Consider the following 13,876-nt stretch of genomic DNA (forward strand, 5'->3'; position numbering starts at 1 on the left):
GATAATAGCTCATCTTACTTAATTAGCCTCTTACAGTTTGTATGGCAACTTCCACCTTCTCTGTATGTATATATATATATATATCTTCTTACTATATGTTCCATTCTAGGCATACGATGAAGTGGGCTGAAGCCCACGAAAGCTTATGCTCTAATAAATTTGTTAGTCTCTAAGCAAAAAGAAAAGGAGTACTTGTGGCACCTTAGAGACTAACCAATTTATTTGAGCATGAGCTTTCGTGAGCTACAGCTCACTTCATCGGATGCATACCGCAAGTACTTCTGTTCTATTTGCGGATACAGACTAACACGGCTGCTACTCTGAAACCAGAAATTAAAAGGTACAGTGACTACAGTGAAATCCCTGCAAGCTGCATGGACACTTTTCAAAGACATCATAATAAAGGCCCAACTTAAATGTATACCCCAAATTAAAAAACACAGTAAAAGAACTAAAAAAGAGCCACTATGGCTTAACAACCATGTTAAAGAAGCAGTGAAAGATAAAAAGGCATCTTTTAAAAAGTGGAAGTCAAATCCTAGTGAGGTAAATAGAAAGCAGCATAAACACTGCCAAATTAAGTGTAAACATGTAATAAGAAAAGCCAAAAAGGAGTTTGAAGAACAGCTAGCCCAAAACTCAAAAGGTAATAACAAAATGTTTTTTAAGTACATCAGAAGCAGGAAGCCTGCTAAACAACCAGTGCAGCCCTTAGACAATCGAGCTACAAAAGGAGCACTTAAAGACGACAAAGTCATTGTGGAGAAACTAAATGAATTCTTTGCTTCAGTCTTCACGGCTGAGGATGTTAGGGAGATTTCCAAACCTGAGCTGTCCTTTGTAGGTGACAAATCTGAGGAATTGTCACATACTGAAGTGTCGTTAGAGGAGGTTTTGGAATTAATTGGTAAACTTAACAGTAACAAGTCACTAGGACCAGATGGCATTCACCTAAGCGTTCTGAAAGAACTTAAATGTGAAATTGTGGAACTATTAACTATGATTTGTAACCTGTCCTTTAAATCAGCTTCTGTACCCAATGACTGGAAGACAGCTAATGTAACGCCAATATTTAAAAAGGGCTCTAGAGATAATCCTGGCAATTACAGACTGGTAAGTCTAACGTCTGTACTGGGCAAATTAGTTGAAACAATAGTAAAGAATAAAATTGTCAGACACACAGAAGAACATAAATTGTTGGGAAAAAGTCAACATGGTTTCTGTAAAGGGAGATCATGTCTTACTGATCTATTAGAGTTCTTTGAAGGGGACAACAAATATGTGGACAAGGAGGATCCAGTGGACATAGTATACTTAAAAAGAAAAGGAGTACTTGTGGCACCTTAGAGACTAACCAATTTATTTGAGCATGAGCTTTCGTGAGCCACAGCTCACTTCATCAGATGCATACCGTGGAAACTGCAGCAGACTTTATATATACAGAGAGAATATGAAACAATACCTGGACAGTGGGGTGGGAGGAGGTATTGTTTCATATTCTCTCTGTATATATAAAGTCTGCTGCAGTTTCCACGGTATGCATCTGATGAAGTGAGCTGTGGCTCACAAAAGCTCATGCTCAAATAAATTGGTTAGTCTCTAAGGTGCCACAAGTACTCCTTTTCTTTTTGCGAATACAGACTAACACGGCTGTTACTCTGAAACCTGTCATAGTATACTTAGATTTCCAGAAAGCCTTTCACAAGGTCCCTCACCAAAGGCTCTTACGTAATTTAAGTTGTCATGGGATAAGAGGGAAGATCCTTTCATGGATTGAGAACTGATTAAAAGACAGGGAACAAAGGGTAGTAATAAATGGTAAATTTTCAGAATGAAGAGAGGTAACTAGTGGTGTTCCCCAATGGTCAGTCCTAGGACCAGTCCTATTCAACTTATTCATAAATGATCTGGAGAAAGGGGTAAACAGTGAGGTGGCAAAGTTCGCAGACAATACTAGACTGCTCAAGATAGTTAAGACCAACAGACTGTGAAGAATTTCAAAAAGATCTCACAAAACTAAGTGATTGGGCAACAAAATGGCAAATGAAATTTAATGTGGATAAATGTAAAGTAATGCACATTGAAAAAAATAACCCCAACTATACATTCAATATGATGGGGGCTAATTTAGCTAAAACTAATGAGGAAAGAGATCTTGGAGTCATCGTGGATAGTTCTCTGAAGATGTCCACGCAGTGTGCAGCGGCAGTCAAAAAAGCGAATGAGATGTTAGGAATCATTAAAAAAGGGATAGAGAATAAAACTGAGAATAAAACTTATTGCCCTTATATAAATCCATGGTACGCCCACATTTTGAATACTGCGTACAGATGTGGTCCCCTCATCTCAAAAAAGATATACTGGCATTAGAAAAGGTTCAGAGAAGGGCAACTAAAATGATTAGGGGTTTGGAACAGGTCCCATATGAGGAGAAATTAAAGAGACTAGGACTTTTCAGCTTGGAAAAGAGGAGACTAAGGGGGAATATGATAGAGGTATATAAAATCATGAGTGGTGTGGAGAAAGTGAATAAGGAAAAGTTCTTTACTTGTTCCTATAATATAAGAACTAGGGGGCACCAAATGAAATTAATTGGTAGCAGGTTTAAGACAAATAAAAGGAAGTTCTTCACTCAGCCCACAGTCAACCTGTGGAACTCCTTGCCTGAGGAGATTGTGAAGGCTAGGACTATAACCGGGTTTAAAAGAGAACTAGATAAATTCATGGAGGTTAAGCCCATTAATGGCTATTAGCCAGGTAAGGAATGGTGTCCCTAGCCTCTGTTTGTCAGAGGGTGGAGATGGATGGCAGGAGAGAGATCACTAGATCATTACCTGTTAGGTTCACTCCCTCTAGGGCAGCTGGCATTGGCCACTGTTGGCAGACAGGATACTGGGATGGATGGACCTTTGGTCTGACCCAGTATGGCCATTCTTATGTTCTTATGTAGTTCAGGGGTGTGAAAAAATCACCCCTCCCCGCCCCGAATGATGCAAGTCCATACCAGTGCTAAGTTGGCGGGAGACTTTCTCCCACCGACACAGCTTCCACCTCTCATTGAGGTGGAGTAATTATGCTGACAGGAGAGTATTCTCCATATGCGCTACATCAGTGCAATTGTAGTGTAGACTAGCCCAGTGGCTCTCAACCCTTCCAGACTACTGTACCCCTTTCAGGAGTCTGATTTGTCTTGCCTATCACCACGTTTCACCTCACTTAAAAATTACTTGCTTACAAAATCGGACATAAAAATACAAAAGTGTTACAGCCACTATTACTGAAAAATTGCATGCTTTCTTAATTTTAACCATATAATTATAAAATAAATCAATGGGAATATAAATATTGTACTTACATTTCAGTGTGTAGTACATAGAGCAGTATAAACAAGTCACTGTCTGTATGAAATTTGTTTGTACTGACTTCACTAGAGCTTTTTAAGTAGCCTGTTGTAAAACTAGGATAATATATCTAGATGAGTTGATGTACCCCCTGGAAGACCTCTGTGTACTCTTAGGGGTATATCTAACCTTGGCTGAGAACCACTGCATGCTAGCTCTCAGACATCACTGATTTGTATACATGGAGCAGAGTCTGGTAGCATAGAATTATAGAATCATAGATTAGGGTTGGAAGAGACCTCAGGAGGCCATCTAGTCCAACCCCCTGCTCAAAGCAGGACCAACACCCACCAAATCATCCCAGCCAGGGCTTTGTCAAGCCTGGCCTTAAAACCTCTAAGGATGGAGAGTCCATCACCTCCCTTCAGAAGAGCTCAGTCTAGCAATAAGGGGCAGTGAGGGTAATTAACCATTGGCTCAGTTCACCAAGGGTTGTGGTGGATTCTCCATCGCATGCAATTTTTAAAGCACGATTGGCTGTTTTTGTAGAAGCTCTGCTCTAGTTCAGGTGGGATGGATTCAGGGAAGTTCTCAGTTACGCAGGAGCTCAGACACAGGTCACAGTTGCCCCTGATGGGGTAATAATCTAGGAATCAAAACTCTTTTCTTCCCAGGGGTGTTCGTGTTCTCCGCATCTCCTCTCCCTTTCCCATCCCTTCTCCCTGGGCCATCCTCTCACTCTCTGTCTGTCTCTAGGGAATTACTGAAGACTCCTCTCTGGTTGCCTGCCTCCCTAACTGCTCTTCTCTCTGGGATTTGCAGGTGGCCGCAATGCTACAGAAGAAGAAGCACTGGAGGTCCATGTGCAAGGGGCTTGTTCTGGGAACTGTCCTGACCAGCTTCATGCTGCTGCTGTACTCCTACATCATTCCCCCTCTGCAAGTCAGCATGATGGAGTGAGTGAGTCCCGCCTTGGCAGAGGGTCTGCGCTTTCTCTAGAACAGCTCCTTTCCAGCCGCTCAGAAATGCTGGCTCCAGGGGTGGGGAAGGGCTGGCTCAGGGGGATTGGCAGGTGGGGTACGGAGCCACACTGGGTCAGCTCCAGCCCAGGTGGATTCAATCCAGGAGTGCAGAAAACCCCCAGCAGTGAGTCTCAGAGCCCACGTCCACTGACTCAGGCTCACGTTACAGGGCTAAAAATAGCAGTGCAGGTGTTCTCGCTGGGGCTGGAGCCCCAGCTCTGAAACACAAACCCCTGGCCGGGTTTCAGAGCCTGGGCTCCAGTCCGAGCCCTGGCACCTACACAGCTATTGTTAGCCTTGTCTCACAAGCCCAAGCTGGCTGCCCTGGGCTCTGAGACTCACTGCCACGGTGGGGTTTTGTAGTGGTGTTATCCTGAAAGTTGTCGTCTGTGTGAAGTCAACTGGGGGGCTCAGTCCAGTTCTAATGGACAAGGATAAATGTCATAAAACAACACCCCAGTTCTCAGAAGAGAGCCGATTGCTGGAAGAGCTCCCATGCCCCTAGCTGTGGATCCTGCAGGGCAAAGTTGAGCCCCCTTGGCCAGAGAGGCTTGCTCAGCTGCCTTTACCTGTGATGGGCTATTCTGATCTGTGAAACATTACCCGCCTGTGTGCTTTCTCACTTGCACACCTTTGAGATCTACAGATGCAAGGTGCTGCATTAGAGCTTTGTATTGATGTATAATTATTATCTAGCCGTGGTGGAGAGCGGTAGATGGACAGTCCTGCCCTGGCCGGATCCCTTCTAAAGGAGAGTTCAATCTCCCATCTCACGAAATTATCCTGAGGCTGCTGACAAGAGGCCAGTGGGTGCCAGTCATGATGGAGGTGTTTGTGATGGGGACACGTGTGTTAGAACTGGGCTGAGACACACCAGTCTCATTGCACATGGGAACAGCCACCCAATTGTACACAGCCCAGTGTAACGATAGCCCCGTCCACTGCAGCCTTCGGTCCCAATGTCCTCCCCAGTCCCACTGAGCCTGAGCTATCGCCAACCTAGAAGCCGTTCCTCAGGCAGCTCTCTGCACTCTGGCCAAATGCTCTGTGTCTCGAATGAGAAGGGAAAGGACAATTGGCAGTGCAGAAATGGCAGAGCAGAGAAACCTCCAGGCTCCTGCCGATTCACAGGGACAAACTCCTCCTTTTCCTTGGGGTAAAGGGAGGGGACTGCACAGAGGTGGGACAATAAGGGCTACACTATTGCAGCATTAGAGCCAATATGGGGCCGTGTTGAAGACTAAGGAACATGCCCTCTCCAATGAGAGACAGCCTGGCTCCCACCTCTTAATCGATGCAGGGGGAGGGCGAGGTTTAGGCTGACCCTGTGTACCCCCGCCACCTCTCCCGGCAGCAGGGATCAGTGGGGCTTTCCCCACTTTAAAAAACGACTTCTCCAAGGAGTGGTTTCAGAGACGCTAATAAGTCCACCAGGGACTTTGCTATTGCTAGTGATTTTATGTGGAAGGTGTTCAGATACTACAGTAACGGGCAGCAGAATAAAACTCTTTACATAGATCAATAGATAGATTCAGAATAGGGAAGATCAGACTTGATGAGCGGGTGTTTGCTGCCACATACAGATTTAATCTGGTGAAGGGGAGAGGAGACAAAATCCAACAGCTTCAGTTATTGCAAGTGCCAAAGGTCCCGCGATCCAGCCAGAAAAGCACCTCAGCAACAGAGTGAAGAGAAGGGGCTGGATTCCAGTCTGTGTCACCCTGGTGTAAATCCATAGTAACTCTAGTGAAATCCTCACTGACTTTGCAGTTTACCCCACTGTTCCTGACAAGTGCTGGCCTCAGGCTGCCATGATTCTCTGAAAGGACGAACTTGCTTTCAAACCTTGGGGCCAAATTGTGACTTCAGATCAGTGGCAACTGATGGCAGAGTTTGGTTCACTGCATTCGTACCAAAGGATGCTGGCTCCTGGGGATTGGTTGGCTCAGGGGTTGGGAATGGAGCATGGAGCCTTTCACCCCAGCCATTGTTTCTAGTCGAGCCCAGGACAGCGGGGTGGAATGGAAGTTAGGAGCCTAACTCCTTTTGCGCATCCCCCCCGCCCCCATAGTGACTAAAGCAGCTCCCAGCTGATGGCTGTGCAGAGGCCAAGGTTACTTACAGTGATGTCAGGGTAGTTCCTGCTGGGAAGGTGTGCACATCACCCCTGCACTCATTGGCACTCTTGCTGGCAATGATAGCAGAGAGGCTGAGCACTGAATGGGCCATGGACCTAGCCCAGGTACTGACGGAAAAGGCTCTGTCAAAATAGCTAGACAGAGTCTGGTCTCCTCTCCACCCCACAGCTGGTCCTTGGGGAACCTGCCATGTGGCTGTCTGTGCTGTACCCATTCAGGGGATCAAGAGAGGGCTCCAGTGCCCAGAGCCCTTGAGCCAGCATCTTTCCCCAGAACCAAACTCCCTTGGAAAGGAATGGCTCTTTTCTGCAGGGTCCTCGTGGCTAGTCACTGGGGATCATGGTGGCTGAGCAAGGCCAGCACAGAGATCCAGCCCTCACAGATGTGCCTGTTCTTTCCTTTCCTCCAGCATTCCTATCCCTTACTCCTGCTCCTCCTATCCTGCCCAGGCCAGGGTGCCAGGTGTGGTGAACAGCACCCACAGTCCCCTGGGGCAAGGGTGTCTGCCCAAGCTGGACATCATGTTCATGAAGACACACAAGACAGCCAGCAGCACCATCCTAAACATACTCTTCCGCTTCGGTGAGAAGCACCGCCTCAAGTTCGCCTTCCCCAATGGCCGCAATGACTTCTACTACCCCTCCTACTTCGAACGCAGCCAGGTCCAGGACTACCAGCCCGGCATGTGCTTCAACATCATCTGCAACCACATGCGCTTCCAGTACCAGGAGGTGCGCAAGCTACTGCCGGCTGACACCATCTTTCTGACAGTGCTGCGTGACCCTGCCTACCTCTTCGAGTCCTCCTTCCACTACTTTGGGCGCATCATCCCCCTCACCTGGAAGCTGCAAGGCGAGGACAAGCTGGCAGAATTCCTCCGTGACCCATGGCACTACTATGACCCTAACGGGTTCAACGCTCACTACCTCCAGAACCTGCTCTTCTTTGACCTGGGCTATGACAACAACATGAATGCCAACAGCCCCTTGGTGGACCAGTACATCCAGGAGATCAACCAACATTTCCATCTGGTCATGCTGTTGGAGTACTTTGATGAGTCCCTAGTGCTCCTGAAGGACCTGCTGTGCTGGGAGCTGGAGGACGTCCTCTACTTCAAGCTCAATGCCCGCAAGGACTCCACTGTCTCCAAGCTGACAGGTGAGCTGTATGAGAAGGCCACCTACTGGAACCTCATTGACACCAAGCTCTACCGCTACTTCAATGCCACCTTCTGGCGCAAGGTGGAGGCCTATGGGTGGGAGCGAATGGCCAGGGATGTGGCCGAGCTGCACCGGGAGAATGAGAAGATGAAGAGCATCTGCATCGATGGAGGGCGCCCTGTGGATGCCAACGCCATCCAGGAGTCCTCCATGCAGCCATGGCAGCCGTTGGGCCAGAAGTCCATCCTGGGTTACAATTTGAAGAAGAAGATCAACAAGAAGCACCGGAAGCTGTGCCGCAAGATGCTGACACCTGAGATCCAGTACCTGACTGACCTGGGAGTCAACCTCTGGATCACCAAGCTCTGGAGCCACGTGCGGGAGTTCTTAAAGTGGTAACATGTGAACTGCAGCTGTTCCCAACTCCCTCCCCTCCGCTGCCCTCATCCTCACCCAAGAGGAGAACCAAGTGCTTTCATTTTCGTTTCTTCCTTATGTCTGTTGGCTGGATGCAGGACATGACACGTCGTAAACAAGCAGAACTGACTTGAGGCTCCAACAGGGAATATTGCTTTTCACAATGTGTTTTCTTCTTGCTTCTATTTGAAAGTAATGGGGGCACCGTCTGTGGCAGTGGGATCCCAGCCCGGGTACCTCACTCATGTTAATAGCAGTATACCTGTCACAGCGTAAACAGGAGACAAGATATGGAGTTGCAAGTGTGTGTGTTTGTTTGTACTGATGCCTGGTTTTGTGTGCTGCACACTGATGGGTGTATGCTTTAATGTGTGTGCTTTACTCCAGCTGCAAGAATGTGTGTGCAATGCATTGCAATGTGTGAAGGAATCTCGGGGTTGGGAGGTATGTCAGATATGTTATACTGTATATTCTGGGTGTGAGTGCGCTTGTGAACCACACATTACTCTGTGTGTGTGTAAATAGTACATGACAGTGAACACTGATATTAATGGGGGTGTAGTCAGTATATTTGCTGGTGGTTGCGGGGGGAGCCTTAGCCTGTTACGTTACAGGATTCTCTGTGTGTGTGAGAGATTGATCTGTTCACACAACAAATACACAGTGTAACAGTACTCTGCAACAAACATTGGTCTCTCTAGGTGTGTCACTATGTCACTGTGTGTATTTCAGTGTGTGCAGGGTGTACATACAGGAATCTGTGCATGGTTGACATGTGGTGGCTGTGTACAATACCGTACAGTGAATATCCAGATCTTGTGTAGGGGATGTAAGAGATGGATGTATTACAGTGTGTGTGTGTGTGAGAGAGAGAGAGAGAGAGACCAACCTGTTATCGGGTGTATGGGGATCTGCGTGCATATTTCACTCAGTGTGTGTGAATCTGACCAGCCTGTTTGCCTGCATATCTGTTTAGAGCTGCACAAGTCACACTATGGCTGATATACCAGACAATACTCAGTACTCTCTGTCCATTCTAGAGACAGCCATTTGCACTGATTCACACTGGCCTAGAGACTGTCAGTTCCATGTAGACCACATACAGTCTGTGTGTGAAAGTCAATATGTGTCTACATGCTGGTTTTTATCTGCATCAGAGGGCTTAGTTGGCCACAACAGTCTTCAGCCTGCACTGACTCAGACCAGTCCATATATGGGAAATAACAACCAAGGCAGCGGTCCTTAAATACATTAAGACGGCCAATGTGTCACATTTAATCAAACTAGTTCTCCCATAGCACTGATTTTGAACAGGCTATGCATGATTCATACTACTCCAAGTGGTAGATATTACCAGCTCAAACTGCACCTAACTCAACCTCCATGTACGTGTTTTTATGGTGTTCAGTGAGTTCAGACAGTCTGTAGTTGACCATGGGTCCTTATAACACATTATTGACTAGCAGCCAGCAAAATGACTATATTGTCTGAAACAGCATCAACACTTGAGTTTCAGGCATGTATAAAAACCCCACTACACAAGCCTTCTGTGGGTTTGTTTGTGGTCCTTGAATTTCTAACCAGCCTGGCAGGTTCAAAGGAAAACAAAAGAGTCTTTTCAGGGTGTCTGCCAACCAAATCCCAGCCTCCAGCAGCTGTTGCCTGTGGAGGTTTCACTGCATGAACCTGGCCACTGTCAGATCCTTTGCTGCAGGGTCTCATGCCTACGGCTGGATACTGGATGGTAGGTTTCCACTGTAACCCATAGCTCCAGTCGCCATGTGTGTATCATTCCCTGAGCCACCATGGGCTCAGTGCTCCAAGCTTCCTGTCTTCCTGTTGGACCATGGCTGGTTGGCTCCCAGCAGAGCAGAGTGTGTTCTCTTCCTGCCCCCACACCACCAGTTCGAGGGTCCCATGGTGCCCCTCCCTAGAGGGGAGGCTGGGTGTGAGCCACGAGACCTGGTGAGAACTGGTGGAGGTACAGGGAGGGCTTGGGAGAGAGGCCGAGGGGGCAGGACAGCATGTTCCCTGCTTTCTCTTCTTGCTTTGAGGCTTGGCTGGGCTGGGGAGTCCAGAGGGGAAGAGGGAGCAGGAGACAAGCTCCCAACAGCTGCCATGCTTGTGACCCCTCACAATGAGCCCCCCGCTAGCCCTGCGGCCACTGCACCTCTCTTCAGGAGAATGGGACAAAGCCAAAGGGCAAGGGGACCCAACCAGGGTGTTTAGTATGAGGGCGATCAGCCTGGGAGGCACTGGGCTGAGCAGCAGCCATCATGGATGTGTTAGGAGGGAGCCAGCGAGCAGGGAGGGGCCCCAGGGCTGTGCAGCTAGGAGGCACAGTTCATCGGGCTACACAGGGAGTAATCAAAGCACCAGGCCTGGAAAGGGATGGAAGCAACCCAGCTGCACAGAGGCAAGGAGGGAGGGTGGCAAGAGCAGACTGAGGGCAGACCTTTCAGGGAGCACTGTTTGAAGAGGGGAAGGGTTGGGGGAGTCCCCGCTTGGCACTGAATCCCCCAGCTTTATGGCCCACCTGCCACCATGAGCTTGGACTCTGGGAATGCAGCAGCCGGAGACTCCCTGGCAGTAGGGGAGGGGGACAAGATTCCAGCCGCCCCCCAGCAACACCAGGAATTTCCAGCAGGGGAGAACTTGCCTGTCCTGCATTTGCAGCCCAGGGCCCTCCGCCCCCATCCCATGGACTCAGCCTCCCATGGCCTCGGGGGAGCTGAGGTGGCCATATGCCACTCGGTTCACACCCAGGGGTAGCAGTTCGTGGAGTGACAGGAGGCCCAGTGAGAGCAGGGAAAGCGCTAAAGGCTTCTCCCCCCGCAGCCCATATGCGGCTGCTGGCAAAGGGGTCCTCTGCTGAATCTGCAGCCCAGGGTGCTCCAGAGGGGGCACGGTGGGGATTGGGGTGCGGTGGCGTGTGGCATCAGCAGAGGAGCTGGTTGCAGGTGGCTGGAAGATGAGAGCCGGGGTGATGCCCCCACCCCCAAAGACACCTGCTTGGAGCATAGGCCCCAGGTTCACAGGGCTGCACAAAAGAGAGACTTGCCTCACAGACAGGGCTTGGGGGATATGTTAGAGTGACAGCAGGCAGCTTGTGGGAAGGCTGGTCCCTGTCTCTCCCCTGTGAGTGGACTCCAGGAGGCAGCAGCTGGTCATGTGCCCCGTCAGCCCTGCCCCAGTCCTTAGTTCTCAGCACCGTCTCCAGGGCTGCGGCGAGAGCCTAAGGGCAACCCCTAACTGGCATACAGTGGAGCAGAGTACGATGCCGCATCCTCGGGGTGGCCTATGGGATGGCAGTGCCAGCATGCCCTGCTCTGTCTTTGAAGATGCTCAGATGCAGAAGGAGCCGCGCAGGCGGGGATCTATGGTCCTTGTGCACGGCCCGCATGTTTTAAAGTGGAAAATAACCCCAGACCTTGCTGTCAAACGGCCTCCTTCCTCTCCCGGCTGTAGCCGTTGGGTGCCATCGATACTCCTTGGTGGGAGGGTGTCTAACGTTCTGCTCTGCTTGGAAAGACAGGGAATAAAATGATCATTTTGTATGACAATTATACTGTATATTTGACAGTTTTTAATATATGAACCGTTCAGCTGTTCTTGTTGTGGTCTCTTTCTTCTCCCCCGGGAGCTGGCAGGGGGGTCTTGGCCCCATTAGCAATTGATATGGAGACTCACTTGGGGCAGCAGCCTCAGGAGATAGGGGGACCTGGCCCAAGGGACAAGTCTGCCTCTATTGATTGCAGAGGGCAGATTGATTTCATTTCCCCCCTTCTGACCTCCTCTGCTCAGGCCTGACCTCCTGAGAGGAAATCCCAGGAAGGCAGATGGAGAGCAGATGGGCACAGCCTTATTCCTGGATCCTGAGCAGCTGTCGCTGGCTACTCCTGCTGGAAAGGGCTTTCCCAGCTGAGTTTCCCCCTCCCTGACTCTTCCTGCCATTGCCGCCCCACTGCAGTCCCCCAGCAATTCCCCCTGCTGATGCCAGATTCCTGGATCCATTCTCAGGCAGCCTTTCTGACTCACTGCTGGGGGTCCCCAGCGCTTGCCTATGCGGGAGAACCTACCCAACTCCCCTTCTGGCAATCTTCTTCAGCATGCTTCACTGGCAGGGCCTGCTGGGATTCTCCAGCAACTGCCACTGCTCAGCGAGCGGTGTCCTAATCTGGCCTTGCCTGCATGGGAACACGGCACTCGTACTAAATCAGGTTAGAAATTGATGCAGGTAAATCAATGCAACGCCCTGGTGCAGACAGTTTTGTTTCTGGTTAAGAGAGCTCTACAGTGCCCTAGGTTAACTCGGTAAGAAATCAGTGAGTCAGGCGCTCTGAAACAGAAGTGAGTGTCTACACACGGGTTGCACTGAGTTAACCCAGTCATTGCACAGACGCTCAGAGTGCGGAGAAAGAATCACATTCATGCTTGTGCATTTTCCACCCATGACCATTACAGTGTGGGGGAGGGATAGCTCAGTGGTTTGAGCATTGCTCTGCTAAACCCAGGGTTGTGAGTTCAATTCTTGAGGGGGCCACTTAGGGATCCGGGGCAAAAATTGGGGATTGGTCCTGCTTCAAGCAGGGGGTTGGACTAGGTGACCTCCTGAGGTCCCTTCCAACCCTGATATTCTATGATGCTATTCTATGATAGGGCGGGTCAGTATTGTCATCCACATGCTACAGATGGGGAAACTGAGGCACAGGGTAAGACTATAACTTGCCAAGTTCACCCAGGAAGCCAGCGGCAGAGCCAGGAATAGAACCATATTCAGAATGGAGCCCGGGCCACTGAAGCAGTACAGATGCCAACACCTTAATCCTACAAACGTCCACACACTTACCTTTAACCATGTGTGCAAGTGCAGGATCATCTAAAAATGCCCCTTGCGGCAAATAAAACACCAAGATCCTGCAATGAACCCAGGTTTCCTTGCAGCTGCATTGCCTTTGCACAGCACTCGAGGATGCTGGCAGAAGTAGGGGACCTGCAGGTAGCAGGGTTTATATAAGTGAAGCAGCTGCTGGCACAGCCACCACAAAGGTCCCATCCCTCAGCAGCCGGTGATAACTGACACTTCTAGGCTGCTTTGCAGCCCAACACCCTCTGGAGACGCTGCAGGATTCATCTGACCCAGGATTGAACCGTGGCAGCTGTTTAATAGCTCACAGCAGGGTCATTTTAGGACAGGGAATGAGAGTGTCCTCTCCAGGTGACACTGCAGGGATGACTTCAGGGAAGCAGCATACAGGTACTTGGGTGGATACGTGGCTAGACCCCACCTTCCTTTTGCAGAAAGTGCCCTGGGATTTAATTACTCCAACCAGTTAGGACATCAGCTTTATAGGTCACCCAAAAGACAGTGCCTCCTCGTGTGGCAGCTCTGTGCTAACTCACTGGAGAGGAGAGAAAACAGTTCACTTCTTACAGCACCTTTTCTTTTCCTATGAAAGTCTTCCATCTACACTGCTGCCCTTATTATAAATTAGTAGTAGCACACAGAGGCCCTCATCCGAATCAGGCCCTGTTGTGCTGGGTGCTATACAAACACTTCTGAAGGTGCAGTCCTTGGTGCAAAGAACTTACAGCACACAGCCCCAGTCCTGCAGCCTGCTTGGGGGGTGGGGGGGTGCACCTTGATACCTGCCCAACTTACCCCTGACTTGGATGAGGCATAGCAAAAGCATAGGACAGCAGCCAAGAGCCCTGCCCACATCTGTAGGTGACACTTCTGCCTGCTCTCTGGGCCTAGGACTAGCTGAGGAGCCCTTTTGCCTGGAGACAGTTGGGTT

General features: G+C 49.5%; 1 protein-coding gene across 1 annotated transcript; it reads left to right on the plus strand.

Annotated features, from left to right (window-relative positions):
* The first annotated feature begins 4,110 nt into the window (after positions 1-4,110).
* On the plus strand, positions 4,111-8,060 carry GAL3ST1 (galactose-3-O-sulfotransferase 1). The gene is made up of 2 exons (XM_077835258.1): positions 4,111-4,297; positions 6,911-8,060. The coding sequence occupies exons 1-2, from the start codon at positions 4,173-4,175 to the stop codon at positions 8,058-8,060; spliced, it is 1,275 nt and encodes a 424-aa protein (XP_077691384.1). The 5' UTR covers positions 4,111-4,172.
* Positions 8,061-13,876: the final 5,816 nt, after the last annotated feature.

The sequence above is a fragment of the Eretmochelys imbricata genome, chromosome 15, assembly GCF_965152235.1.
Source record: "Eretmochelys imbricata isolate rEreImb1 chromosome 15, rEreImb1.hap1, whole genome shotgun sequence".
In the NCBI taxonomy this organism is placed as follows: Eukaryota; Metazoa; Chordata; order Testudines; family Cheloniidae; genus Eretmochelys; species Eretmochelys imbricata.